The sequence below is a fragment of the Schistocerca nitens genome, chromosome 9 (assembly GCF_023898315.1).
Source record: "Schistocerca nitens isolate TAMUIC-IGC-003100 chromosome 9, iqSchNite1.1, whole genome shotgun sequence".
Lineage (NCBI taxonomy): Eukaryota > Metazoa > Arthropoda > Insecta > Orthoptera > Acrididae > Schistocerca > Schistocerca nitens.
Window position 1 is genome coordinate 423,085,354 of NC_064622.1, and position 26,757 is coordinate 423,112,110.

The 26,757-nt window shown below is 44.2% G+C and overlaps 2 protein-coding genes across 2 annotated transcripts in view; one reads left to right on the forward strand and one right to left on the reverse strand.

The window, feature by feature from the left end:
- Positions 1–6,472, forward strand: part of LOC126204287 (uncharacterized) — a 223,278-nt gene extending 216,806 nt beyond the window's left edge. Inside the window, exons 11-12 of the mRNA XM_049938674.1 lie at positions 313–558; positions 5,240–6,472. Of these exons, the coding sequence (XP_049794631.1) occupies positions 313–558; positions 5,240–5,575 (582 nt within the window). The 3' untranslated portion in view covers positions 5,576–6,472. The remainder of the gene's footprint in view (positions 1–312; positions 559–5,239) is intronic.
- A 320-nt stretch (positions 6,473–6,792) lies between these two features.
- On the reverse strand, positions 6,793–20,938 carry LOC126204289 (uncharacterized). Its single transcript, XM_049938677.1, has 3 exons — positions 20,728–20,938; positions 16,306–16,823; positions 6,793–6,987 (listed from the first exon to the last, which is right to left on the reverse strand). Exons 1-3 carry the CDS (start codon positions 20,936–20,938, stop codon positions 6,793–6,795), a joined length of 924 nt encoding a protein of 307 aa, XP_049794634.1.
- Between the last annotated feature and the right edge of the window lie 5,819 nt (positions 20,939–26,757).

Here is a 26,757-nt window from a genome sequence, read left to right on the forward strand (position 1 = left end):
TTGGCCCGGTCACTATCAATGGACCACCATGTATAGTGTAAGTCATGTAAGCCCTCCCTCAAACCTGTCATGTTATATCTTCACAGATCCAATGATGGCGCCTTTAGTGTGTTGAAACCGATGATCTTGGCTTTTGAATTATTTCTACAACTTTCCTTCACTTTCCAGTTGAGTCTGATTTTTATATGATTGCATTACCTCAAGATTCTTCAGCTGAATAACTCACCTGAACACCTAGGGACACAGCTGTGTAATGTTAATTGTTCCTGAACATTATAAATATGATCCTTATGGTTTATTGCCTATGTGCAGGTTTCAAAACAAATAGAATCTCCCGACACTGCTTGGAAACGCAACGAGCACAGAACCCGTGCTGCTCTGCAGCAACAGGCAGCAGCACGCAAGAGAATGGATGTGTACAGTGATGTGGGAGTCCGTCCACAGTACCACCTGCCCAGTGATTTCCGTGACTTCAGCAGCACTTCAGATCTCGCACTTGACTATGAGCTCTTCACAGTCGCCAAGTCAGACAGAAACAGTGTCTGTGAAGATCGTAAGGTAAGCAGGCTGTTGTCGACAGTATTTTAAAAAGTATGGCAGTAGAGTCATTGCATTAGGACCAATTCCATACTGTCTTGGGAAATGGCTTTGTGAAATATGGGTCATGTTACATATTTATCAGGACAGAAGGAAGGGAAGCAGAGGCCAAATAAATGGCTACTTACAAGGGAACCTCCCCATCGCACCCCTCTCAGATTTAGTTATAAGTTGGCACATTGGATAGGCCTTGAAAAACTGGATCCAGATCAATCGAGAAAACAGGAAGAAGTTGTGTGGAACTATGAAAAAATAAGCAAAATATACAAACTGAGTAGTCAATGGGCAACATAGGCAACATCAAGGAGAATATGAGCTCAAGAGCGCCGTGGTCCCGTGGTTAGCGTGAGCGGCTGCGGAACGAGAAGTCCTTGGTTCAAGTCGTCCATCGACTCAAAAGTTTAATTTTTTTGTTTTCAGACAATCATTATCTGTCCATCCGTCCGTCCGATGCAAGGTAACTGCGCCGTAGTATGGGGACGCCACACCTACAACAAACATCGAAACACACGTCAGTCGACTACAGCGCACAGAAGAGAGTATTCCTGCTAACGAGGCTCCCTGGTTGGCAGTTTATTGTTCACTACTTTGGACGAGAGTGCATTAAATACGTGATATGTATTCCGTGTGCAATATGAATCCAGAAAATATAGCTCGGGCCTTCAATAACAATCGCACGGTTTTGCGATGCGTTCGCAAAACACAGGCGCTAAACTTATTACAGTGAACAGAGACGTCAGTGAACGAACGGACAGATCATAACTTCACGAAAATAAAGAAAGTAAAATTTTCACTCGAGGGAAGACTTGAACCAAGGACCTCTAATTCCTCAGTGGGTCACGCTGACCACGGGACCACGGCGCTCTTACGTTCCCACAGTCCTTGATGTTGCCTATCTTCCACATGGACTACTAAGTTTGTATATTTTGCTTACTTTTTTCATAGTTCCACACAACTTCTTCTTGTTTTCTCGATTGATCTGTGTTCAGTTTTTCAAGGCCTATCCACTGTGCCAACTTATAACTAAATCTGAGGGGGGTGCGATGGGGAGGTTCCCTTGTTAGACTTGTTCAAGTTCACCTTTTCAGATCTTACCAAGATTGGTAGTAGACTCATAGCAATTGATCCTTAATTATATTTGTTTCTAATAATAAAAGTCAGATTTAGTTAAATTAAGATTTAGACAAAAAAAACTAGAAACATAATTTACATATGGATTTTGTGGCTTCATATAGAGTTTAAGTGAGGCTGAGTATTCTGATGCAAAGTCCTTCAACAAGCTACCTATCAAACAAAACAATGAAATGGGATCTCTATGAGTTAAAATAAATAAATGAAAGCACACTTTATTAGCCAATTCTACAAATTTTTAGAATACTCTTATTCAAGAATTGAAGATTACGATTAACTGTGTGACAAATAGCATTGTTCAGTGCATATGTTTCTGTTCTAATGGTACACATATGAATATTTCAAGTGATAAAATCAGTATTGTCGTGTCAATAACAGAAAAATTTAAGCTGGTCTTGTGTCAGTTATGATGCTCACCAACTGATCTAAACATGATATAACATTGAAGACAGCTATGTTAAGTTTGATAGTTGGTGTTGATGTCTTAAAAATATAAAGTACCTGGTAAACATTCAAAAATGTATATTCTGGTATCATTTATGACACTATAATTACCAACATTTAACCATCAATGGAAGAAAGAGAGGAGAGAAGCATGGCAAACATTATAATAGCATCATTACCATTATAAATTAGACAATTGTAGGGAAAGCAATAAGTTAATCCTCACTGATGGAACCGTTCTGATATTAAACTGAAGTAATTTTGAAAGGTAACAGAAAACCTAAATCACGACAGTGATTTAATATGAATTTTTCTGAATAAAAGTCCTTTTTTAACCAGGACTCCATCTTGCTGAGTGAATTTACTGGCAGTTGCAGCAGGCATTCTTTTCTGTGAACAGGAAATGTATTTTCTTCAGTACAATCATTGTTACATGTCCACAGAATGTACGATGTAACTAAATCAGTGCAAATGGTCAAAAACTTTGACCAAACAAGAGGAAGAATAAACAAATAGGAGTCATCTGATGAACATATTTGACCTTAACAAACTTTGAAGTGTTCCACTTTAACTCTACAGTTGATAGAAATAAACATCAGAAAGAGCTTGATGATGGACACATCTAAATTGCTTTCAACTGTTAAACACTACTCAACTGTCTAACAATTGGCACAGTTGGATAATGGTATCACTTTTTTTCCATCCTGGACTTTCCATTGTTCAAAATAGGTTCAGATGCTTAACTTTTCAGCCCAAAGAACTTTTGATGGATTACAGTTATTTATAACTTTTTTTCGCCTAGATGTATATTGATTGAAGACTCATGAAACACAGACAAGCGTTTGTTACAGCTTTGATAATCAATGGCATACAGTTATTGAATTCTTTTTTAAGGGACTATGGTATTTTTTTGACCCATGATAGCAGATATGTAGAAAACAAATTCAGGGATGTAATACTTTTGTAGGTTTGACAAATTATGGAGTGAAAAGACAGTGTGGAGATTATTGTGGTGCTACTGCCACTGTTTGACTGCCATACTACCTTCAAGTTTACTCCATTGCACAGAAACTAGTGATACTGGAGGCAAGTTTATATGATGTGCATGCCACTCTAGACAGAAACCAGCATTGTTTCTAATGTGATCAGTGAACTACTTTCTGTGTAGATCACTGATATAACATTCTTTTGATACAAACAATATTTAAACTTGTTTTTAATCCAATGTTAAAATGTGACCTGGCAATGTGATATGTCATGGAGGGTGGCTTAAGCTTCCATGTGGCATACTGTTCAAGTGGCTGATCAACAGTACAAACCTCCCCATATTTAAAGTAGAACCAAAGATGATATCTGTATCTCAGTGATTAATGAATTTTTAAAAATGTATTGTGTTTGTTTCATGAGCCCCTGATAACTATTCACCTAAGTGAAAAGCAATTACAGCTGTCTTCAACAGGCCGAAATATGGTTCAAATGGCTCTGAGCACTATGGGACTCAACTGCTGTGGTCATAAGTCCCCTAGAACTTAGAACTACTTAAACCTAACTAACCTAAGGACAGCACACAACACCCAGCCATCACGAGGCAGAGAAAATCCCTGACCCCGCCGGGAATCAAACCCGGGAACCCGGGCGTGGGAAGCGAGAAGGCTACCGCACGACCACGAGATGCGGGCAGGCCGAAATATGTTAGATGAAAAGCTTAGGTGGTTCACCCTGTGTGGATAACCAGATACTACATAGCACTTTTATTATGATGGTATACATCTATTATTTTAAACACTGATGAGCAAAAATATTATGATCACATGCTCGACAGCATTCGCTCCACCTCTGAAATGCAGTACAGCAAGGATTCTGCATGGCATGAAACAGGTAAGTTCTTGGTAGGATTCCAGAGGTACGTGGTTCTCGATGCCTATGCACAGATCATACAGTTTCCATAAATTATAGGCCAATGGTTTATGAGAATGGAACTGACACTTGCTAGCATCCCAGATGTGCTTCATCAGCTTCAAATCAGATGAATCTGGTGACCAAGACATCGGTGTGAATTCCCTGCCATTCTCTTTAAAGCACTGTAGAATGAATCTGGTGTTGTGACATCAACAGTCATCATGCTGGAAGGAGCAGTCTCTGTCCAAGAAGACAACAAGAATGAAGGGATGCAGGTGGTCCATAACAATATTACCATAGTTTATGGTTGACATGGTGCCTTCAGTTACTACCACAGGTCTCATGGGAGCTCAGATGAATGTCCCCTACAGGACAATACTGCTTCCACCAGCCTGCATCCATGGCATTGTACATGTTTTGAGCAGCCATTCATCTGGATGACAGTGTATCCAGATACAACCATCGATATGTTGTAAGAAGAAATGTCAGTCATCGGGCCAGACAACATATTTCCATTGGTTCCATGCCTACTGCAATCTTAACTGACAATGTCATGGATCTACACAGAAACATAGGGAGGCATCTGCTGCAGAGCTGAATGATGTGCTTCAAAACATTTGTGCCTTCATTAGCATTATAATCTGTCCTAAGATCAACAGATTGCTGCCTATCCTGCTTCATAGAATGAGCAATCCTCCAACCTCCATGTTCTGTGATGATGCATGGACAGCCAACTCTTTGTCACCAGCTCATGACTTCACCATCATTAAACAGTTCTGTAGATGCTTATGACAGTAGCAAGCAAATAGCTGAACTCCTTCACTGTTCCCAATGATCTGCCCTCATCAAAGTCATTAATGTCAGTGAATTTCCCCATTTGTCACCCATACACTTGCTAGAATGATTATACATCCATACTTTGTCTGCTTATACACTTTTCTTGCCGTGACAAGTGCCTGCAGTCTCATCGGACAGCATTCAGTATCACAATAGGCAGTGGTCATAATGTTTAGCTCATCAGTGTAAACAGTATCAGTTTCTTTACTTCAGTTCATTGTAAGTGTTTCTGTATTGGGTTACCACCCACTGTTATTTACCCAATGAGTACTGCAACAATCTGAGCACTGAGAAGATGTAATACAGCATTTTTGTTTCCAATTCTGTCCAGGTACTAGTTGTGTCTGCTCGTGATCCACGAGGCCGCCTGCTGTATGTTGGCCCTGCATCCTGCCGAGCCAGTTCGAGCAGTGATTCACAGCGACGCTCACAGAAAGCTAGGGCACCACCGAGGCCTGGAAACTCAGCAGGATCTGAAGCACTCTCAGTGAAGAAATCCGCTGAAATTGCAGCACTTTTCTCGAAACAAGCTCTTTCAGCTCCTAATGATGAAGTATTTTACAACACACTCGAGCCACCAGACTATTATTTGACAGCAAGAGGACCCAAGACTGCATCAAATTATCTGGCAAGCAACTTAGAGAACTCACTTGGATATCTACCATAGGAGTGTCATTAAGAACAGCTGCACATCTTTCTGCTCATGCGTACAAACAGTTTTGATTGCCTTTGTTTGGGAAGTAGCTATACTAAATATCCTCCTCCTCCTCATCCTTCTCCTCCTCCAACAACAACAACAACAATAACGAAGTATACATTAATTTTATAAAATAATGTGAGCTAAAATAAAACTAAAATACAAAGATGTGAAAAGTGAAAGTTAAATAGTGATGAGATTGCATGTCTGGTACCTTCATAGTTTACTCAGTGAGCAAAAGAAGTAACTTTAGTTTTTCATGGGTGAGGACTGCTAAGTTTTGACCTCTGCTTGCTATTGTTATCGTGTGTGATGTGTTAATATTACTGCTTAAAATCTAATTAAAAGCTGTCTAATACATTCAGATTCATTGAATATTATGTTAATGAATGAACTGTGGAAAAATTGCTGCCAACGTCTTGCAAGTACTTTCTTCTGGACTGGAGTTATCCTGTATTACAGACAGGATAACCAAGACATGTTCACAGAGGACCTACCCTAAATGTTGTATGGAAAAATGTGATTTCACTGTAAACCAAAAGCTTGTCATGATGTGTTACCCCATAGTTTCTATGTATGAGTCACAATGTCCTGTAAACGATATAACTCAGAAAAGCAACCCAGAATTCAATAACGTGGCAAGTTCAGATGTGATCAGTGTCATAAAGTGTGATGATAACCAATAAGGGGGGAAAATGTGCAATATAACTGATATGAAAAAATGTGCAATATCATGTGCAATATTCTTAACCTTTTATTTATATAAAAAAACTTGTGTACATAAATATACATACAAATGTGTGAATACAAATTGCTTTCATTATTTTCCAGACGTTTGTTATTTCTGTGATATAAAAAAAGACAGAATTATTGTGACAAGTAAGCTGAAAGCTGTAAATACACTAATTTAGTATCATCTGTTCTTTTCTTTAATAATCCTTTAAAATGTATATGAAGCTCAATTCAAATGTCCACATACTCAAATTTCTACCATAATCTGATGTCACCTGAAGAGAATTTTAACCAACTTCATGGAATAGAAGTCTCATTGAGAGCAAAGTCGTTTCAAATGGACTGCTAATTCATTTGGAGAAAGATGAGAGGAGTACTGCTCCCACTGTTATCTGAAATGACAGGGAGAAACTGTCAAGAGTGTAAAACAGAATGGTTTGACAGGGGTTTGAACATCACTCCCTCTGAGTAAGGGAAATAACTACAGGTTGTTTATAAGTTTCACCTGTACCAGTGTAATATGTGCTGTGAGGTAGGCGGTGGAAAATGTTACTCATCTGTTTATGCCACATTGATACAGTAATGAGCATGAGCTGACCAATATTCTTCCTAACAAAGTGGGCAGATAATGTTTCATTAATACAAAGCTGCTGCAACATCCAAATTACTTAGTAAAAAAGTGTTTTATTTTCCTTGTGAGAAACACGGGCTGTGAAGAATTATTGAAATAAATTGAGCAATTTGGTGGAGTTTGGTGACCAAGTGTCAGACTAAAAATACAAAGAGTTGAATTTTCAATTTGTACTTCAATTTTTTCTTCCACTTCTTAGTTCTTGAAGCTCTATGAATAATTTACATATGTTGAAAATGTCAGGTTGCACCATGGTTCAGAGACCATGTCAGCCTGTATAATGCCTATAGGATTTGCTGTAAAGTAATGCATTGTATTATTTTTCTTTTTAATTTATTGATCAGATAAGCTAAACAACTTAAAATTCTTTGAATTATGACTCTACCAAATCAAAACATTTTTGTCAGTGCAATTTCCACTGAATTGAGATGCTCTTCACGGAAGCTGTCAAAGAAGCTTGCATGTTGTCCAGCGACTCAGGATGCTTTCCTTTGGGAGCCCTTTCCAGTGAAAACAAAACAAAAAAGTCTGGGTCAGGTCAGGACTGCAGGACAGCCATGGCACTGTCACACCAATCCGGATCAGATAGGCTGTGACAAGAAAGGTGATGGGAGCCGATATGTAGAGGGGACAGGACCCCTCCTTGTGGACAGCCTCTAGTGGTGTTGATTACCATTTTTTCTTGCATCATGGTTGCTTCTACCTTTCTACCACTAAGCATGGCTCTAATCCACCTGCAAATGGTGGTCTCCAAGTCATGCACCTCTGCTATCTTAACCACGGATTCGAAGATCATGTTGCTAAAAGCCCCTTCGATGTCCAAGAAGATGCAGAGGGCTATTTTCTGATAGTGTAGTGCTTTCTTCACCATCTCAACAAGATGGTGGAGTGCAATTTCACACGATTTTCCTGGTTGGTATGAATGTTGGTGTGCGTGTATAGTGACCCTAGTTAACCTCCTTTCTCAAACATGGATGTTGACCAGTTTTTCTCATGTTTTAAGAAGAAAGATGGCCACACTGATTGGTCTCATATTCTTGGCCTTGGTATGATCAATTCTCCCTGGTTTAGGAATGAAAACAACCTACACTGCCCTCCAGACATTAGTAATGATTCTGCTGCTAGGCTAACCCTAAATAACCTGCACAGGAATCTTGTTCGTTCCTGCTTGTTGCAAGAGCGCTGGAAAAATTCCACCTGGGCCAGGTGACTTCAACGGTTGGAATGTTCCCACCACCCATTGTATTTTACTATGGTCAACACATTCTCTGCCAGATTCCCATTTCTTCCTTCAAATACCTGAAAACCGACATCTCATGGGGGATCCCATCGTGGTCTATGTTGCCTGTCAGAGTACATTGAGGAAAATGAGTCTTGAGGAGTAGTTCCAGCATTTCAGGTGCTGTTCTTGTATAACCCCATCCTCTTTCCTTAAAGTTCCTCCTGGATTGGTATCCTGGCGAGGATTTTGTGAAGTGTGGCCTGAACAGCCATACCCTCTACCTTCTCACAGAATACCTTCCAAGATGCCAGCTTTGCTTGCTTAATTGCTAGATTGTATTTGACAAGGGCCTCCTGATATTCTGCTCATTGTCCTTGATAGGCTTGAGTCAAGGTCCCTCCTATACACCTCCCAGTCCATTTTCCTGAGCTCCCTATAGGACATGGTCTGTCTAAATGCCCATTTCAACCTCGAACTTAATGTACACGTGGTCTGATGAGGATGGCTCTAAAGCCACATGCCATTGTTTGACATAAGTACCCATCAAAGTGGAACCAAAGGTTATGTCAATTACCCCTTCCCTTCTTATATTCCTAAATGTAGGTTCCTTGCCCCTATTGAGGATTTCTAAGTTATTAACTAGAAGAAATTCTAGAAGGTTCTCACCTCTACTGTTGGTTGCTGCCCCTCACTAAGTTGTGGACATTATCATCACATCTAACCAATAGTTGGTCGCCCTGTTGTGCACAGGCTTCTGTCAGTCTCCTCACCTCCTGAGAAGGAGGAGCACAGTCCTCTTGAGGAAGGTATGCCGAGGCCATTAGAAAGTCCCTCGTGATACCTTCCTCATGATGGATAAGCGCCATCCTAAAAACCGAGACTGCAGTACTTTAGGTCTGTTTCTCTATTTCTTGCCTGGGCTTTTTCTGGATACGCTTATTCTGAGAAATAGGAGTTTTAGATTCTTCCTGATGGTCACTAAGTCCCTAGAGCAAAAGTCCTCCATGGACATGAAGGGGATTCCATGTTTTACATAAATGCACGTTCGAAGTTTCTTATATTTCTAGCATAAACCAGCTTCCCTCTAGTGCTGCAGAGGCCTGAAACACCCCCTTTATATAGACAGGGTTCCTGAATCAGAGCCACATCCACTTCTTGTCTTCCCAGAAGACGACTCAGGGCAGCAGTGGCCCCTGCACTGTGTTGCAAGTTTTTGTGGCGCACATTCGGTCTCCATCTTGCCACAATTGTCGCTTCTGATGTCTTTAATTACCCTGACTGCAAACTGTAAGAACCCAGGTCCTGTTCCTGCATTGCCTTCAGGGACTTCTCTCCGACTCCCACCACAAGGCTTTCGCCGTTTGGTGCAACCTTCAGGTTGATTACTTTTAATCCTCTGACGAGACTTTCGGGTTTTGAGACTCTATTTTCTCTATCACAGTCTCTGGAGAGGTGTCCTTAAGGAGTTTTGGCACCCATATTAATATCTTTGCGCTCTTGAAGAGCTCAGCTGCTGTCTTCACCAGTAGCTTTGCATCCTCCCACGGTGATACTAGGAGCACCCTTTCCTTGAGCCAGTCCACTGTAACCACCCCCTCACAGACAAAGATAAGAGCACCGTGATCCAGAATTTGGGTCTTGGACCAGCGTCCCCCCCCCCCCCCCCCCAATACCATTGTTCTCAAAGAGAGACATTTGTACGAGCTCCTCCTGCTGCAAGGTGATCTTGAAATGTGGACAGCCTTGCTGGATAAGCGCCATCCTAAAAACCGAGACTGCAGTACTTTAGGTCTGTTTCTCTATTTCTTGCCTGGGCTTTTTCTGGATACGCTTATTCTGAGAAATAGGAGTCTTAGATTCTTCCCTTGTTCTCTTACTGCCTGACCTCGATGATGAAGAGGTTTTTACACCCCCTTCACCCTGGGACAGTCTTTTCTTGGAAGTCTGGAGCTCTATCCCTTTTAGTTCCCACCACTTTTATTTGGGAAGCCACTCTTTTCCTTCCTTTAGCTTTTGTTCTATAAGAAGTTTTCTCCTCTGAGCCCCAGACAAGTCTTTGATCTTAATCTGGTCCAATTTCTTAGCAACCATTCCCACTTCTTGAACAGATCTGTCCACCTATTCAGCAGAGGGTATGTTTTCCATCGGTTCCAGCCCTGATGTTTGGGTGTCTGAGAACTCAGCTTACCCTTCAGTATTGCTGGTCCATTTTGGCCCCACGAGTGTTGGGGATCTAATCGGTCCACACCACGGAAAACCCACAAGGTGCAAGTCTAATTACTCAGTGAGGTCTCCCGGATGTGGAATGACAGATCATTGTGGTACACACTTTGTCTGGTCCATCAGCCAAGACCTTACCAACCGTAGGTTCCGACAGCCGTCATAGCTATCAGCTTTACGCAAAGACACAAGTCTCCCCATCCGCACGGACAGTGCTTCTTCAAGGTGGTATCCCCCGGACAGGCACTTGTTCACAGGTACGTCTTAACTCGTAAGGAGTTAAACTGCAAAGTCTCCTAGTACAGAGAATCGCACTGAGCACTGACAGTTAACGTTTGCCAGCGATTTGAGGACAACGACGTACGCACTATTCCAGCCATATAGCGTGTACTGTGCCAATTAGCTTAGCTAGGGAACAACTAGGAGTCTTTGCTTCACCGAAGACGTAGGAAATGTATGAGGTTCACAGCTCGCGCCGACAGCCGCCACCGCCGCCGCCGCCGAAGGTAAAAACGTTCGCTCACGTTACGCCAGCAAGTGATATTCAGTTGACACTCAGAAATGCGGACGTCTTTGTCTCTACTAAGTTTTGTACATTCAGCCATGACCTGTAGTTAAACATATTCACGATTGTCGGGTTTAATGGAAGCAGATGTACTTCTTTTTGATTGCTTTTTATCGACCCTCATTCAATTCTGGGTATTTTCATTGTGCATTTTAGCGTAATTCATATCTCTGGCCCCAACTGTATTTAATTTGTTTGTATTTTTATCGATGACCAGACATGGTAATCAACCATCTTATCATTTAAGAACCTTATAATAGTTAGTCATTTCGCTTCACAGTTGTGAACACCCAATATCAATATTTTACCATCCTGTACGTAGTTTTGCTAACATTGCTATGTCATGAAGTCATACTTAGAGTAAAAATAAACCTTAATAACGAAAATCTAAGATGTTAACATATACAGAACCCGTACACTAATTACTGTTAGCGTTAACGTTCTCTTTACTGGGGTTGTAGTGGAACCGACATTGAGATCATTGTCTGATTACATTACTGTCTGTACTGCTGCACTCTTCTGAACGCTGCACGCGTGAGATGGTGTATTCCTGCCTTGCAGGCCATAGGTTCAGCACGAAATTCCTAAAACACTCACAGAGCGTCATTGCTCAACTGTGGTAGGAAGAGAGATCAGAACCAATCTCACACATCTTAGACTGTTCTAATATATGGAAGTGAACCTTGAACTTTAACTAAGAAAGACAAAAGAAGAAGAATAACCCGCTTCAGTCGTACTAATTATTTATTCAAATTGCGATTGGTTTCTAGATTTTAAGATCTCATCTTTAGGTGCATGAAATTACTTTTTTTTCTCCCATTCGTTTAGTTGCTTCCCCTCTTAGCCATCCTTCCACATCGTTATTGCTTTGTATAATGTATGGTGCCAGCCTGATCATTTTTGTTTGTTATTTCGGTGCTTACATTACTATACCCACATTTTAGATTTGTGACTGTTTTAATACGTCTTTAATCGCTCGAGCCCATTATGTATCATAAATGTGACGATTTGCTTAACATGGTCTGCATTACCATTAATTTTTGCCATTGTTGCCGCTGTTTTTGTCCCTTGTTCATTCATTTTACCCGTGTACGATTGTCTTGTTGCCTAAAGACGCCACATATTGCCACATGCTTGACAATTATTCAGCATATCGGCGTACCACAGCTCGTTCATATTCTACTGCGTTCTTAAATGAAGTATTGTAAATGCTACGACCGGTCAGTCCAGATTTTCTACACCTTCGCTGACAACGCCAGTGTTGAACCGTGACGAAATGTCGCAGTTGGTTTGCTTTTCCTCCTTGTCTGTAGCGCGTTCCTTTTGAAATTCCTGCTTCGCGCTCTGCTGTTTCCTTACCCTAGCCAGTGGGCGCTGTGGCGTTGGCGCGGCCGGCTGCCTGCCGTGTTTGCGAGAGACTGGAGTGTTTTGGGGGAGGAGACGAGACAGCGAGGTCATCGGTCTCATCGGATTAGGGAGGGACGGGGAAGGAAGTCTGCCGTGCCCTTTCAAAGGAACCATCCCGGCATTTGCCTGGAGCGATTTAGGGAAATCACGGAAAACCTAAATCAGGATGGCCGGACGCTGGATTGAACCGTCGTCCTGTTTGCGAGAGAGCGTCGGTCTGGACGAGGGACTCTAATTGCAGACGTTTGGGAGCGTACAGTAGGCCACGTCTTCTGTTGATGTTTAGCGTCACTCGTGTCAGATGTCATGCATCGTTAAGATCGTGATAGCAGCCAATGTTACTGTCTTGGTCGCAGATGGATCAAAGGGGATGAGGCTTGGGTATCCATTCAAACTCCTATCCTACGGATGTAGTCGGACTTAAAGTAAGACGTTTTGACATTTTACGTTACTTGCAAGCAACTGGGGATTCTGGCATCTGCAGTACTTCGGCGAAGATTATCTGTTTCGTCGGTGTGTAAATGACTGAACAAGGAGCAGTTCATTTAATGTTCACCTTATGCTCGTGTTCTGCGTGTGCTGTTTGTGAGTGTAAAGCCACCTTTGTCTTTTGATTTTGAGCGCATCGTCAAATACTGAATCCAAGTAGTGACTTTCAATTAATTAGCTGGATTCTTCCTTTTCCTCGTCACGACGCGTGTTAAATGGCAAGGTAGAACTGTAGACCTTAACTTGCTACCTCATTTGCGTGGCTTTAATAACAGAGCCCAACCTGTTATCTAATTAAGGCTTGTGGTAAACAAAAATTTTAGAAAAAGTAATGTACAGGCAGCTGCTCAACCATCTGACCACAAATAACATATTATCAAGAACACAGTTTGGATTTCTGAAGGGTTCTGATATCGAAAAGGCTATTTACACCTACGGTGAAAATGTACTTAATTCATTAAATAACAAATTACAAGCAGCAGGTATTTTCTGTGATTTGTCAAAGGCATTTGACTGTGTGAACCACAACATCCTTTTAAGTAAATTCTATGGTGTCAAGGGCAGTGCTGCAAAATGGTTCAAGTCATACCTCGCTAACACGAAACAAAGGGTGTCTGTGCAAGGGACTAGTGAATTAAGTCATCAGTCATCATCAGAATGGGAAGAAATTACATGTGGTGTCCCCCAAGGATCCATCTTAGGGCTATTGCTTTTTCTTGTGTACATTAATGGCCTCTCATCAGTTACACTGCCAGAAGCAGAGTTCGTTTTGTTTGCAGATGACACAAGTATTGCAATAAATAGTATGTCCAGTGTAGTTCTAGAAAGATCTGCTAATGTTATTTTCATGGATATTAATAAATGGTTTAAAGCCAACTCACTATATGCAGTTCAGAACCTGTAAGAGGTTTCCACCCAGCATATGCATAAAGTACGAAGAAGAGCAGATAGAAGAGGTTGACAGTCTTAAATTCCTGGGATTACAACTTGATAATAAATTCAGTTGGGAGGAACACACCACAGAACTGCAGAAACGCCTTAACAATTCTGAATTTTCAATTCGAGTGTTAGACACAGGCGACATAAAAATGAAAAAGCTTGCATACTTTGCCTACTTTATTTCCATAATGTCATATGGTACAATATTTTGGGGTAACTCTTCTAGTCAAACAAAAGTTTTCAGAGCCCAAAAGCGTGTAATACGTATTATTTGTGGAGTAAATTCACGGACATCCTGTAGAAACCTCTTCAAAGAACTGGGTATACTAACCACTGCCTCTCAGTATATTTACTCCTTGATGAAATTTGTCCTAAATAATATATTTCTTTTTCCAACAAACAGCTCAGTTCATACATACAATACCAGGGAAAAAAATGATCTGCACAAGGACTTAAAAGCACTTACTTTAGTTCGAAAAGGGGTCCACTACTCAGGAACACTCATCTTCAATAATTTGCCAGTAAACATAAAAAAATTTAGTTACAAATAAAGATCAGTTTAAACGGAGTCTGAAAGACTTACTAGTGACCAACTCCTTCTACTCCAGTGGCGAATTTTTTAATAGAAACAAATGATGTATTGTATATATTCATACTATTAGTATTGTTATTTCAGCTTTAAAAAAAAATTACACTTTCCACATCCACGAAGATCTCCTCAGCACGGATCTATGGAACAAAAAACTAATCTAATCTAAAGGTATTTAAGTATGTTGTTTTAAAATATTATCTGAAATGTGTCAATAATTTATATTGCTCTAGTTGATTCTGAGGTATGAATGGATGTGTTACCCAGCCGTTACCATGCTGCAAGGTATCACCGTTGCCAATAGCAAAGTTCAGAACTCCACCGCAGAACACTGATGGACCATGCAGGACGACTTGTGCACCTACATAATTCTCAGTATTAACAGCAATATTGTCTATTGCTTTATAAACTGTAAGGCTCGTACACCTTCTCCTCCTATAATATCGTGGCATCTTCTGTGTGAGTGGTCGTCGTCTAAGAGAATCCTGCCGGCCGCTGGTGGCCGAGCGGTTCTGGCGCTACAGTCTGGAACCGCGCGACCGCTACGGTCGCAGGTTCGAATCCTGCCTCGGGCATGGATGTGTGTGTTGTCCTTAGGTTAGTTAGGTTTAAGTAGTTCTAAGTTCTAGGGGACTTATGACCTCAGCAGTTGAGTCCCATAGTGCTCAGAGCCATTTGAACCATTTTTAAGAGAATCCTGCTGGTTTTGATTGCCTTCTGACCAGGGTCCTTGCTCGACCTTTGTTTTTAAATACGCCGCTAACCTGGTTAGCGTATGTTGTGGCTATTTTAAATTAATCACAGCTCAATAGCCCAACACACTTTGTGGGCCGTCAGAAGCCGTGTATGTGTTATTTATTCCTTTAATCTATATTTATTCCTTTAATCTATAAGCATGGTAGCCGGCCAGAGTGGCCGAGCGGTTCTAGGCGCTTCAGTCTGGAACCGCGCGACCGCTACGGTCGCAGGTTCGAATCCTGCTTCTGGCATGGATGTGTGTGATGTCCTTAGGTTAGTTAGGTTTAAGTAGTTCTAAGTTCTAGGGGACTGATGACCTCAGATGTTAAGTCCCATAGTGCTCAGAACCATTTGAACCATATAAGCATGCTATTCTTAATTTGTTACTCTAGGTAGCCATTAAGTTGCCGTTTTTGGGGTGTTTACATGGAGTGCGGCTCCTTTGAGTATAGATTTGTCAATTTCCAATTTATTGTTTTCCCACGAGTTTTTAATTGTGCTGCGTATATATATATATATATATATATATATATATATATATATATATATATATATATATTTTGTGACGGCCTTCGTAGCGACAACACTTCGCTGTAGAAACAGCCTACGAAGTCACCGCCACACTTTTAATAGCGGGCCGACCGGTCCGCTAGAACAGTGAACAGAAACATGAAAACCCAAACACTCGGATTAAATGAAAGTCGGTACTTATCTTTATTAACGACGATACAGAACACAGTGGTGAACATGGTCTACAGAAATCTGTCTAGTTCGAGTCGGAGCGGCTAGGTCAGCGTCGGCTGACGACAAACAACAACTCTGCTGCGATGAACACACAACTGACTAGCAGGTACACAATTCGGTGGCGAGTACACAACTGAGCGGCGAATACAGAACTGTCCTAGCGCTCGCGACTCCAGCGCTTAAGAAGCCAGAAGCCAGCGGTGGCGCGCGCAGACTTGCGGCGATTTCCTGTATCGCTGACGCTGCTTATGCGGACGGCGTCCGGACTTTGGTGCTGCCAACCTTTTTGGCAGCGGGCTCGGTTGGCATTACTGGCTAGGATATAACACTCCTCCCCCCCAAATCGCCGCACCGTCGTGGAATAATGACGTGGCGAGCGTCGACGGCGGGGGAGGGGTCTGGCCGCAGACGTAGCAGAAGAGACCGGGGCGGAGACTGTTGTCGGTGGCAGTCCCCGGTCCGCACCCCAGCATTGGCTGCGCGGGGCCTCGGGAAACACCGACTGAAAACCGAGGTCAGGGTGCACGCCTGTGACCACGGGCGCAGCTTCTGGTACTGGACGCGACGGGGCGTCAGGACCCACGAAGAGAGGCAGCGTCTCCTGACGCTGCGTCGACGACTGCTGAGTGGGCGCCGGACAAGGCGCTGCGGTGTCAGACTCCTTGGGGGTGCCCAAGGAAAGCGGCTGCAGGACAGGCTGCACAGCCACCGCTTGGGAAGGCGGCCCGGCTGAGGGGTCGACGTCCATCAGCGCCGAAGGCGGTGGCGACTGAAGAGGGACCGCAGGCGCCGGAGCGACCACCTGGGGCGCTCCCGGATGAAGCTGCGCGGGAGGCATCAACGGGACGGGCTGTCGGCGTGGTAGCGGCGACGGCTGCTGCTGCTGCCCTGGGGGCGGCAGCGAAGTCGGAAGGCGTGGCTGGAACCCGCCGCGGACCAAATCTGTGGACAAAGAACGAGCGGCAGAATCCGGGCGGCCAGCGCGGCGCAACTGGTTCTGATGCCTCCTGTGCACCCCAGTAGCACCTTGAACAGTATAAAAACCGCGACCCTGGACACTTATCACGGTACCACGTTCCCAACGACGGCGACCGTGATAAACTCTGAAAAAAACGGCGTCGTTGCGCTGAAAACGCGTGCGATGTGCAAAAGCGGCGGGTCGATCCGGGGGGTGCAACAACCGTAGTAGGGTGCGATGACGACGGCCGTGGAGAAGCTCCGCAGGCGAAGGGCCGTCGCGTGGCGTGGTCCGGTACGACGACAGGAACGTGATGAGGGCCTGCTGACGAGAGTGCGTAGCACGAAGGCGGTCCATATGATCCTTGAATGTGCGTACAAAACGTTCCGCTGCACCATTCGATTGAGGGTGGAACGGCGGAGTAAGAACATGGCGAATGCCATTGGCAGAACAAAAACTTTCAAATTCAGCAGAGGTAAATTGTGGACCATTGTCAGACACTAAAACTTCTGGAAGACCCTCAATACAAAAAATTGAAGTCAACGCCTGTATAGTTTGTGCAGACGTTGTAGACTGCATGGGCACAACAAACGGAAAATTACTAAATGCATCTATCACGATGAGCCAACGAGAATGCCAATATGGACCAGCGAAATCAATATGTACTCGCTGCCAGGGACCGGCAGGGCGTGCCCACTCAAAATAGCGTTGAGGCGGAGCAGCTTGGTGTTCGGCACACGTCGAACAATCTGTAGACATCTGCGTAATCTGCTTATCAATGCCGATCCATGTACAATGACGGCGGGCAAGCTGCTTGGTGCGGACCACTCCCCAATGACCTTGATGCAACAAGTCGAGGACCTTGGATTGGAGCACTTGGGGAACCACTACACGAAGCTGGTCATTCTCGGTGCGTAACAGCAAAACTCCGTGCGAAACAGACAACAGATGACGTTGCGGATAATAGCGACGAACCACAGGATCCGATATGTCCTTTGCCTTGGACGGCCAACCACGTTGAACAAAACGTAATAGTAAACTCAGATGAGGATCCGTAGCAGTCTCACGTGCCACCTGACGATAATCTATCGGAAAATCCCGGAGGGATTGATGCTCATCGGCGTCAATCTGATGGCAAGAGTCGTCAGAGGAATCGAATACCTCATCCGCAGCAATCGGCAATCGAGAAAGCGCGTCAGCGTTTGCATGCTGAGCTGTAGGGCGATACAGTATCTCATACTGGTATTGTGATAACAAAAGAGCCCAACGTTGTAGTCTCTGAGCTGTCCACTGAGGAACTGGTTTAGACGGATGAAACAGCGACGTCAGGGGCTTGTGATCTGTGACTAAATAGAATGGTCTACCATAGAGGTAGTGATGGAATTTTGTGACACCGAACACAATAGCCAACGCTTCCTTGTCCAATTGGCTATAATTACACTGAGCTTTGTTTAACAATTTAGATGCGAACGCAATAGGACGTTCGGTGTTACCGACTCGGTGAGACAACACAGCACCGAGACCGAAAGAAGAAGCATCACAAGCTAACACCAGAGGCTTGTTAGGGTCGTAATGGACCAGACAACGATCATTCAATAAAGCCTCTTTTAGCTGCTGAAAGGCTGATTGGCAATCAGCTGACCACACAAACGGAACATTCTTACGGCGGAGACGATGCAACGGTGCAGCAATCTGTGATGCATTAGGTATAAACCTAATATAATGTCAATTTGCCAAGAATTGCTTGCAATTCATGCAGATTGCGAGGGGCGGGCAAATCACGAATAGCTGCTAAATGTGACTGGGAGGGATGAATGCCTTGAGCATTAATAACGTGTCCCAGATACTCCAACTCCGTAAGGAAAAATGAACATTTATCGATGTTGCAACGTAGGCCTGCCTGAGACAACACTGTAAACAAACACTCCAAATTACGGAAATGTTCAGCAGGCGTCCGACCGGACACAACAATATCGTCTAAATAGTTGCAACACGATGGCACATTAGCCAAAAGTTGGGACAAAAAACGCTGAAAAACAGCTGGAGCTGACGCACAACCAAAAGGCAAACGCAGAAAACGGAACAACCCCAACGACGTGTTTATGACAAAATACTGTTGTGATTGCTCGTCGAGGGGCAATTGCAAATATGCTTCACGGAGATCAATTTTGGAAAAGAAACGAGCTTCCCCTAACTTATCCATCAGCTCGTCCGGTCTAGGTAAAGGAAAAGAATCACTGACAGTCTGAGGATTAACTGTCGACTTAAAATCAGCACACAAACGTAACTTGCCAGACGGTTTCTTTATAACAACTAAGGGAGAAGCCCACTGGCTCGCTGAAACGGGTTGAATAACACGGTTGTTTTGCCAACGACGAAGTTCATCTTCTACAGGTGCCCGGAGGGCGTGAGGCACTGGACGAGCACGAAAAAATCGAGGCTGAGCATTATCTTTTAACGTAATATGAGCGGCAAAGTTCGCAGCACAACCTAGTTCGTCTTTAAATATGTCACTGTATTGTTTACACAAGTCGGTTATGCTGTCTTGAGGAACAACAACAGAATTAATTTGCAACACATTGTCTTGGATAGACAGGCCAAACAAGTCAAAACAGTCTAATCCGAAAATGTTTACACTGTCTGTAGCGCGGAGCACTGTGAATGAAACTGTTTTTGTATTGCCCCGGAATGTGGCTGGCACGCTACATACACCTAACACAGGAATGTGTTCGCCACTATAAGTAGCCAAAGAATGTTTTGCCGCTGAAAGTTTAGGGCGGCCGATAGCCGCATACGTAGCACTATTTATGAGAGTCACAGACGCACCAGTGTCTAATTGAAAATTGAAGGTCTTATCCTGGATGCGTAGCTTCACAAATAGTTTATTACACTGTCTCTGGATCGGTGCAGCGGAGGCGAAAGACACAAAATCAGCGCGTTTAGCGCGTGTTCGCTGCTTACGACAACTCGTGGGTTGGGCGGGTGGAACAACTCCCGCTTCACTTGCAGTCTGTACATTACTTTTTACAGCGTTTGAATTACGCTTGGGTCGCATAGCAGAGGGCTGGGTGGGTGGCTGATTGCGAACAAGTTTATTACCCACACGAACCGTGGAAGAGTCTTTAAACGCGACCTTCTGGGCGGGCTGGCTTTGAAGAACATGAATATCCATGGGCTGGGCAGCACTAGAATTGTTCTTGCGTTTACGCAAACAAACAGTCTGGATGTGTCCTTTCCTTTGACAAAAGTGACAAACCGCGTTTCTTAACGGGCAACGTTCACGAGGATGAGCAAGAACACACTTAGGGCAAGACTTAACTCTATCATTTTGCACACGCGGCTGACGAATGTGTTTAACATGACGCGACCGGCTAGTGTTTACAGTCTGACTCTGCCGGTGGGGCCGCGGGCGTGACATAACTTGCTTAGCACAGGCAATTTGAGAAATACATGGCTGATCTAACTCACACTCAGCATAGTCAAAAGTATCTTGGGCTTCAATAATGTTCATCACAGTCTCTAATGACGGGTCAGGCAACTTTAAGATAGCAGCACGAATACGAGAATCTGCAATGTTTTGAGTAATAGCGTCTCGTAACATGACATCACTGTAGGAAGCTCCACACACACAATTAAATCGGCACTGACGGGTGAGGCCCCGTAAATCTGTTAACCACTGTTTATTAGATTGATGTGGCAGTTTCTTTAATCTGAAGAACTTGAATCTGGCTGCTGCCACATGAACTCGCGACTCGAAATACTCGGCAAGCTTGTTAACAACAACGTCATAGTCTAAAGCTTCTGGCTTGGATTCCGGGAACAACTTACAAAGGAGTCTATAGACTTCCACGCCTGCAGTGGAAATTAAATAAAGCTGCCGCTCATTACCTGTGATTTTGTAGACTGACATGTGCGCCTGCAACTGCGCGAAATATTCTTGCCATTCTTCTCGTGATGCCTCAAAAGCACGAAAAGGCGGTGCTGCCTGTGCTTGTTCCTTGTGTGGTGGTGAATTAGCCGCTTGTTTGGCGATTGCGTCCACCAGACTTTGTATTTGCTGACTCTGTAACAAGATGAACTGTTGTAATTCGGCAGACATAGTGAACACAAATTAAACCAGCCCCCAAAATTCTATCTCAAGAAACAAGTTAAACCAGCCCTGCACACGAGTTCGGAAGTCCTCGTCGCCAGTTTTGTGACGGCCTTCGTAGCGACAACACTTCGCTGTAGAAACGGCCTACGAAGTCACCGCCACACTTTTAATAGCGGGCCGACCGGTCCGCTGGAACAGTGAACAGAAACATGAAAACCCAAACACTCGGATTAAATGAAAGTCGGTACTTATCTTTATTAACGACGATACAGAACACAGTGGTGAACATGGTCTACAGAAATCTGTCTAGTTCGAGTCGGAGCGGCTAGGTCAGCGTCGGCTGACGACAAACAACAACTCTGCTGCGATGAACACACAACTGACTAGCAGGTACACAATTCGGTGGCGAGTACACAACTGAGCGGCGAATACAGAACTGTCCTAGCGCTCGCGACTCCAGCGCTTAAGAAGCCAGAAGCCAGCGGTGGCGCGCGCAGACTTGCGGCGATTTCCTGTATCGCTGGCGCTGCTTATGCGGACGGCGTCCGGACTTTGGTGCTGCCAACCATTTTGGCAGCGGGCTCGGTTGGCATTACTGGCTAGGATATAACAATATATATATATATATATATATATATATATATATATATATATAATCTAAATTTTTTTATTACTATTGAGCTGTACTTAGTGTCATATTGTTAAGAAAGGGACTTCTTGAAGGTTAACTGTCGCCGTAAGGTGTTGTGGACGGTGCACTTTCCTGTTATTCATTTTAATGTTCTAGTCAATGTGTAAATTTGCTAATTATTTTCTCTTTACATGGAGTGTGCCTGCCTTGATGTTACAAGTGACTGTTCCATAACCAGTTCTATAACGCGCCTACGAGCATATTTATATTTGTGGGAGAACTTAAAGTGTGGTCCCCTGTTGAGCTTTAACTAAAGTGCAGAAAACTGAATCAGGTGTTTATTACTGTTCTAGTGCTATTATCTGTCAAGTGTAGCACGCGAAATTTTCTTGGTCTGTTATCAAGTGTTACAATAAATGCAAATTGCAATGAAGCAATGCGCTATTTCAGTTGTTCCCGTGATTTCCTACCTCCGAATTTGTCAATACAAACTCATAATATTTAATTGTTAAATATATGAGAGAGGTGCGTGTGTCCGGACCTCTGGCGTGGCCCTCCACACAGCAGTGGTTGGCGTTCCTGCCGTGCGGCTGCCCGGTGGCGGACTACCTGAGTACTGTTCTGTTTTTTTTTCTTTTACTGAATTTCAATTCCCCCGTAGGGGGCGGGCTGGCAGCAGCTTAGTACGCTGCCCTACATCCTACAGACTTTTGTTGAAAACGGAAGAAGAAAAGAAACAAGAAAAACAGGCGATAAAACGGTGACTTAAAGTGAAAAATGGCGGAAAATTGTGGAAAGTTAAAACAGAAAGCAAGGGGTTGGCAATGTTAATAAAATACACAGGAATCAGACAAGTAACATAGTACACACACAATTTTAAAAAACATGGCGACAGTCTGGTTTCTGTTCGCAAGAGATAAAAAGCACACCCACCTACAGTATGATGGCCGTTCGCAACACTTCCCAAAGGACACACAACACGGAACACTCACTGTAAAACACTGCATGAAATGTCGCCACAAAGATGACACTCCCTAGCCAAGGGCAGATGGTGGGGGGGAGGGGACCTGGAGGGGGGGAAAACAAGGAGGGAGGAGAGGAAAAAACGAAGAAGGGGGGTAGGAAACCAAAGGAGGGAGAGGACTCATAAGGGGGGAGAGAGGCAGGGCAGACGAGGGAGAGAATGGGAAAAGGCAGAGGAGGGAAATGCACAAGGTCTCGGGGGAGAGAAGGCGGCAGAGAGAGGGGAGGTGGGGAAAAAAAGAGGATGGAAGGGGGGGAGAGGGAGCCCAGGAAAAGGACAGAGGAAAGGAGGGGGAGTGAGGATCAGATTTGATAGGAGGGATAAATGGAGGGAGAGAGGGCATCATCCAGGAGGGGGAGTTGATGGAAGCCACCTTGGGAAAGGAGATGAAGCATGTAGAGGTGAAGGGTAGGGGGGACACAACATTGAAGACGTGGCAGGGGGCAGGGATGAGAGGAGCAACCAGGGGGTGAGGGGGGTCAAGGCGGCGGGAGGTGTAGAGTATGCGGATATGTTCGAGGAATAGGAGCAGATGGGGGAAAGGAATGAGATCATAGAGGATCCGCGTGGGGGACGGGAGGCGTATACAGAAGGCGAGGCGGAGTGCATGACGAGGATCTGGAGGGGGGGGAGGAGATATCCAGGCGGGACTGGCATAACAGAGGATGGGACGGATTAAGGATTTGTAGGTGTGGAGGATGGTAGAGGGGTGCAACCCCCATGTCCGGCCAGAGAGGAGTTTGAGGAGTCGGAGGCGGTTGTGGGCTTTGGATTGGATACAGCGGAGATGAGGGATCCAGGTGAGGTGACGGTCAATGGTGATGCCAAGGTAGGTGAGGGTGGGGGTGAGGCGGACAGGACGGGCGCAGACGGTAAGGGAGAAATTCAGGAGCCGGAAGGAGCAAGTGGTACAACCTACGATGATTGCCTGGGTCTTGGAAGGATTGATTTTCAGGAGCCACTGGTTACACCAAGCGGCAAAAAGGTCAAGGTGGTTCTGGAGAAGGCGTTGGGACCGTTGGAGGGTAGGAACGAGGGCGAGGAATGCGGTGTCATCGGCATATTGCAAGAGGTGTACTCGAGGGGGGGGTGTGAGTACTGTGTCTGTTCTCGGCTTTTGTTCACTTCGTCCCACCCGCCCAGGTCAGTTTGATTACTGGACCCTCCCCTTTCTTCTAGTCCTGCCAACATGCAGTGATTTGCAGCTCTTGCACTGACGACCCGGCTGCATGTTATGTGTTAATAAATACAATAAGTAAGCCACCCTGTTTGGGCAGTCTGCTGTTTTGGTTTTTACACATATGTTGCATTATATTTCTTCCCTCCTCTCCTTTGCATATTACAGTTTGATACAACTGAAGATGGGCTTTTAAACGTCCGAAACTGTACATAGTTTGAATAAATAATTAGTACAACTGAAGCGGATCTCTCTAAATTGAAAAAAACTTCTACAGTATAATACAGAAGTTAACTGAAAGAAATACGCAATGAGACAAACAGAAATGACACTATTATTCAAAGGTAATAATTGCATTAAAGTCACCGCAGTTCATGGTGGCCCCTTGGTCTTTACAAAAGGTGGAACACGGTTGTTAATAGGGTGTATAATCACAACGGACAGCAATGCATGCTCTGCAATGTGCTCGCACGCTGGCTGCGAGGATGCAAGGAATTGTCGTGTTATAGCGTTCCATTTCTTTCCACAACTAGCCAGGATGACAACTGCTGGAAGAAAACTGGTTCATATGGATGTGCTGCAATACGTCCTCCCAACGTATCCCACACTTTCTCTTTGGGATTTTGGAATGGGGAGCGGGCGATATTGTGCTGTTAGCAAAAGCACTCGCATTGATCGTTTGCTGCCATAGCCCTTTAACGCCAAATTGCGCCGCATCGTCCTAACGGATACATTCGTCGTACATCCCACATTGATTTCTGCCGTTATTTCACGCAATGTTGCTTGTCTCGTAGCACTGACAACTCTATGCAAACGCCGCTGCTCTCAGTCATTAAGTGAAGACCATCGGCCACTGGGTTCTCCATGGTGAAAGGTATTTGCTATTCTTGGCCTCTCTTGATACTGTGGGTCTCGGAATACTGAATGCCCTAACTATTTCCGAAACGGAATGTCCCATGCGTCCAGCTCCAACTACCATAACGTGTTCAAAGTCTGTTAATTGCCATTGTGCCGCCATAATCACGTCGGAAACCTTTTCACATGAATCACCTGAGTACAAACGACAGCTCCACTAATAAACTACCCTTTTATATCTTGTGTACGCGATGCTATCGCCATCTGTACATGTGAATATCGCTATACCATGACTTTGTCACCTCAATGTGTTGTTAAAGTTTCGAGATCGGCGTTCCTAGACTAGTCATCAAATACGTTTCTTCCTCCTACGTATATCTCGCAATAAGATCATGCCGTTAAAAATAGAGACATTCGAGCCCACAACGAGGCTTACCGGCAATCGTTGTTCCACACTGTTCGCCACTGAAAGAGGGAAGGGGAGTAGTGACAATAGTACACAAGTATCTTCCGCCACGCACCGCAAGCTGGCAAGCAGGGTACAGATGTAGATGTAGATGTAAACGAGTATCTACAGTGGGGCTTGTTGGTGCTTACAGTTCCTGAACCACTTACCCACTGCACACAGGTAATCTGTCATAAATTCCCCTCTCGAAGGCATAAGAAATTACAGCACGAGAGCCAGCGCGTATTAGAAAGTTTTGCAATGGGATAGAGTTCAAACTCGCTAAGGATATAAATTGCAGTATACGATCTGAAAACAGAATTTGCAAACTACTGTCCGCAGATCTACATTACAATTACGTCTGTGCTCCACAAACCACCTTGCATTGTGAAGCAGATGGTATTTTTTTATTATTATTATTATTATTGAGTTTCGATTCCCCCCCGAAGGGGCGGGCTGGCAGCAGCTTAGTATGCCGCTCTTCAACCTACAGAATTTGTTTTAAAAAGATGAAGATAATAACTAATAAAAACAGGCAATAAAATCGGAGACTTAAATAGTAACATGGCGGAAAATCGTGGAACATAAAACATAGAACAAAGGGTTGATGATGCTAATAAAATACATATGAAGCAGACAGGTAAAATAATAGACAGACAATTAAAAAACACGGCGACAGTCTGGTTTCTTTTCGCAAGAGATATAAAATTCACACTCAGCGACAGCATGATTTCTGTTCGCAACTTTGGAAAGATGAACAACACTGAACATTCACTTGAACACTGCACTAAAAAGTTGGCACAAATATGACATACCACAACAGAGGGCAGACGTGGGGGGGGGGGGGGGGGGCGGCAATCTGGACAGATGATGGGACAGAAAAGAGGGAAGGGGAGGAAAAACGACGGGGGGAGGGGGGAAAGGAGCCGATGGAGGACGAGGACCCATAAGAGGAGGGAGGGGGGGGGGGTTGCTGGGCAGACGCGACAGGGAGTGGGGACTCGGGGGGGGGGGGGGGGAGAAGGGAGGTGAGGAGAAAAGAGGATGGAAGGGGGGTAAGTGGATACGGATATGGATGGTGATTCTTTCCTCCATTTCCTACTCAATTCATACATGAATGGCACATGGGAAGAATGACTATTGATAAAGGTCTACATGACATAGAAGCTCTCAATCTTTCAATATATGTGATAGGAGGTACGAAGGCATGCTGAAAAGTAATGTCTCCGAATTTTTTACATAGAAAAGTCAAAGCTTTTTCAATAAAACAAACTTCATTCACATTTACATCTGTATCCTTCACGTCTACGTATTTGCAGCCATCTGCCGCTAGAGGGCTACAAATTGCAGCATGTAACATGGCGGTGTGTAATGTGACTACGTCGGTGTGAGAGAAACAACGTGTTGTAATCAAGTTTCAAATTCGACGAGTTCGTTCACACATGGAGCACCCTCTCTTTCAGCATGAAAACGCCAGAACACACATGAGCGCTTCGGCATCTGCAATAATACAACGCCTTTGGTTCGCTGTCATTGATGATCCTCCACACCGTCCCAAATTCGCGCTGTTCGATGTTCATTTGTTTCCGAAACTTAAAACACCACCTTCTGGACTTCACTTTGATAGTAATGCAGCGCTTCATGTAGAGGTGAGGTTGTGGCTCCGTCAACAAAGTCAAACATTGTAGTGACA

Excerpts from the sequence above, each read along its gene's own strand:
- LOC126204289 (XM_049938677.1), bottom strand. The coding sequence starts at position 20,938 with ATGTCTGCCGAATTACAACAGTTCATCTTGTTACAGAGTCAGCAAATA. Across the intron at positions 16,824-20,727 it reads GTCAGTCTACAAAATCACAG|ATTTGGTCCGCGGCGGGTTC; the intron begins GTAATGAGCGGC and ends CTTTGTCCACAG. Across the intron at positions 6,988-16,305 it reads CGACAACAGTCTCCGCCCCG|CAGCTTTGTATTAATGAAAC; the intron begins GTCTCTTCTGCT and ends TGGATGTTGCAG.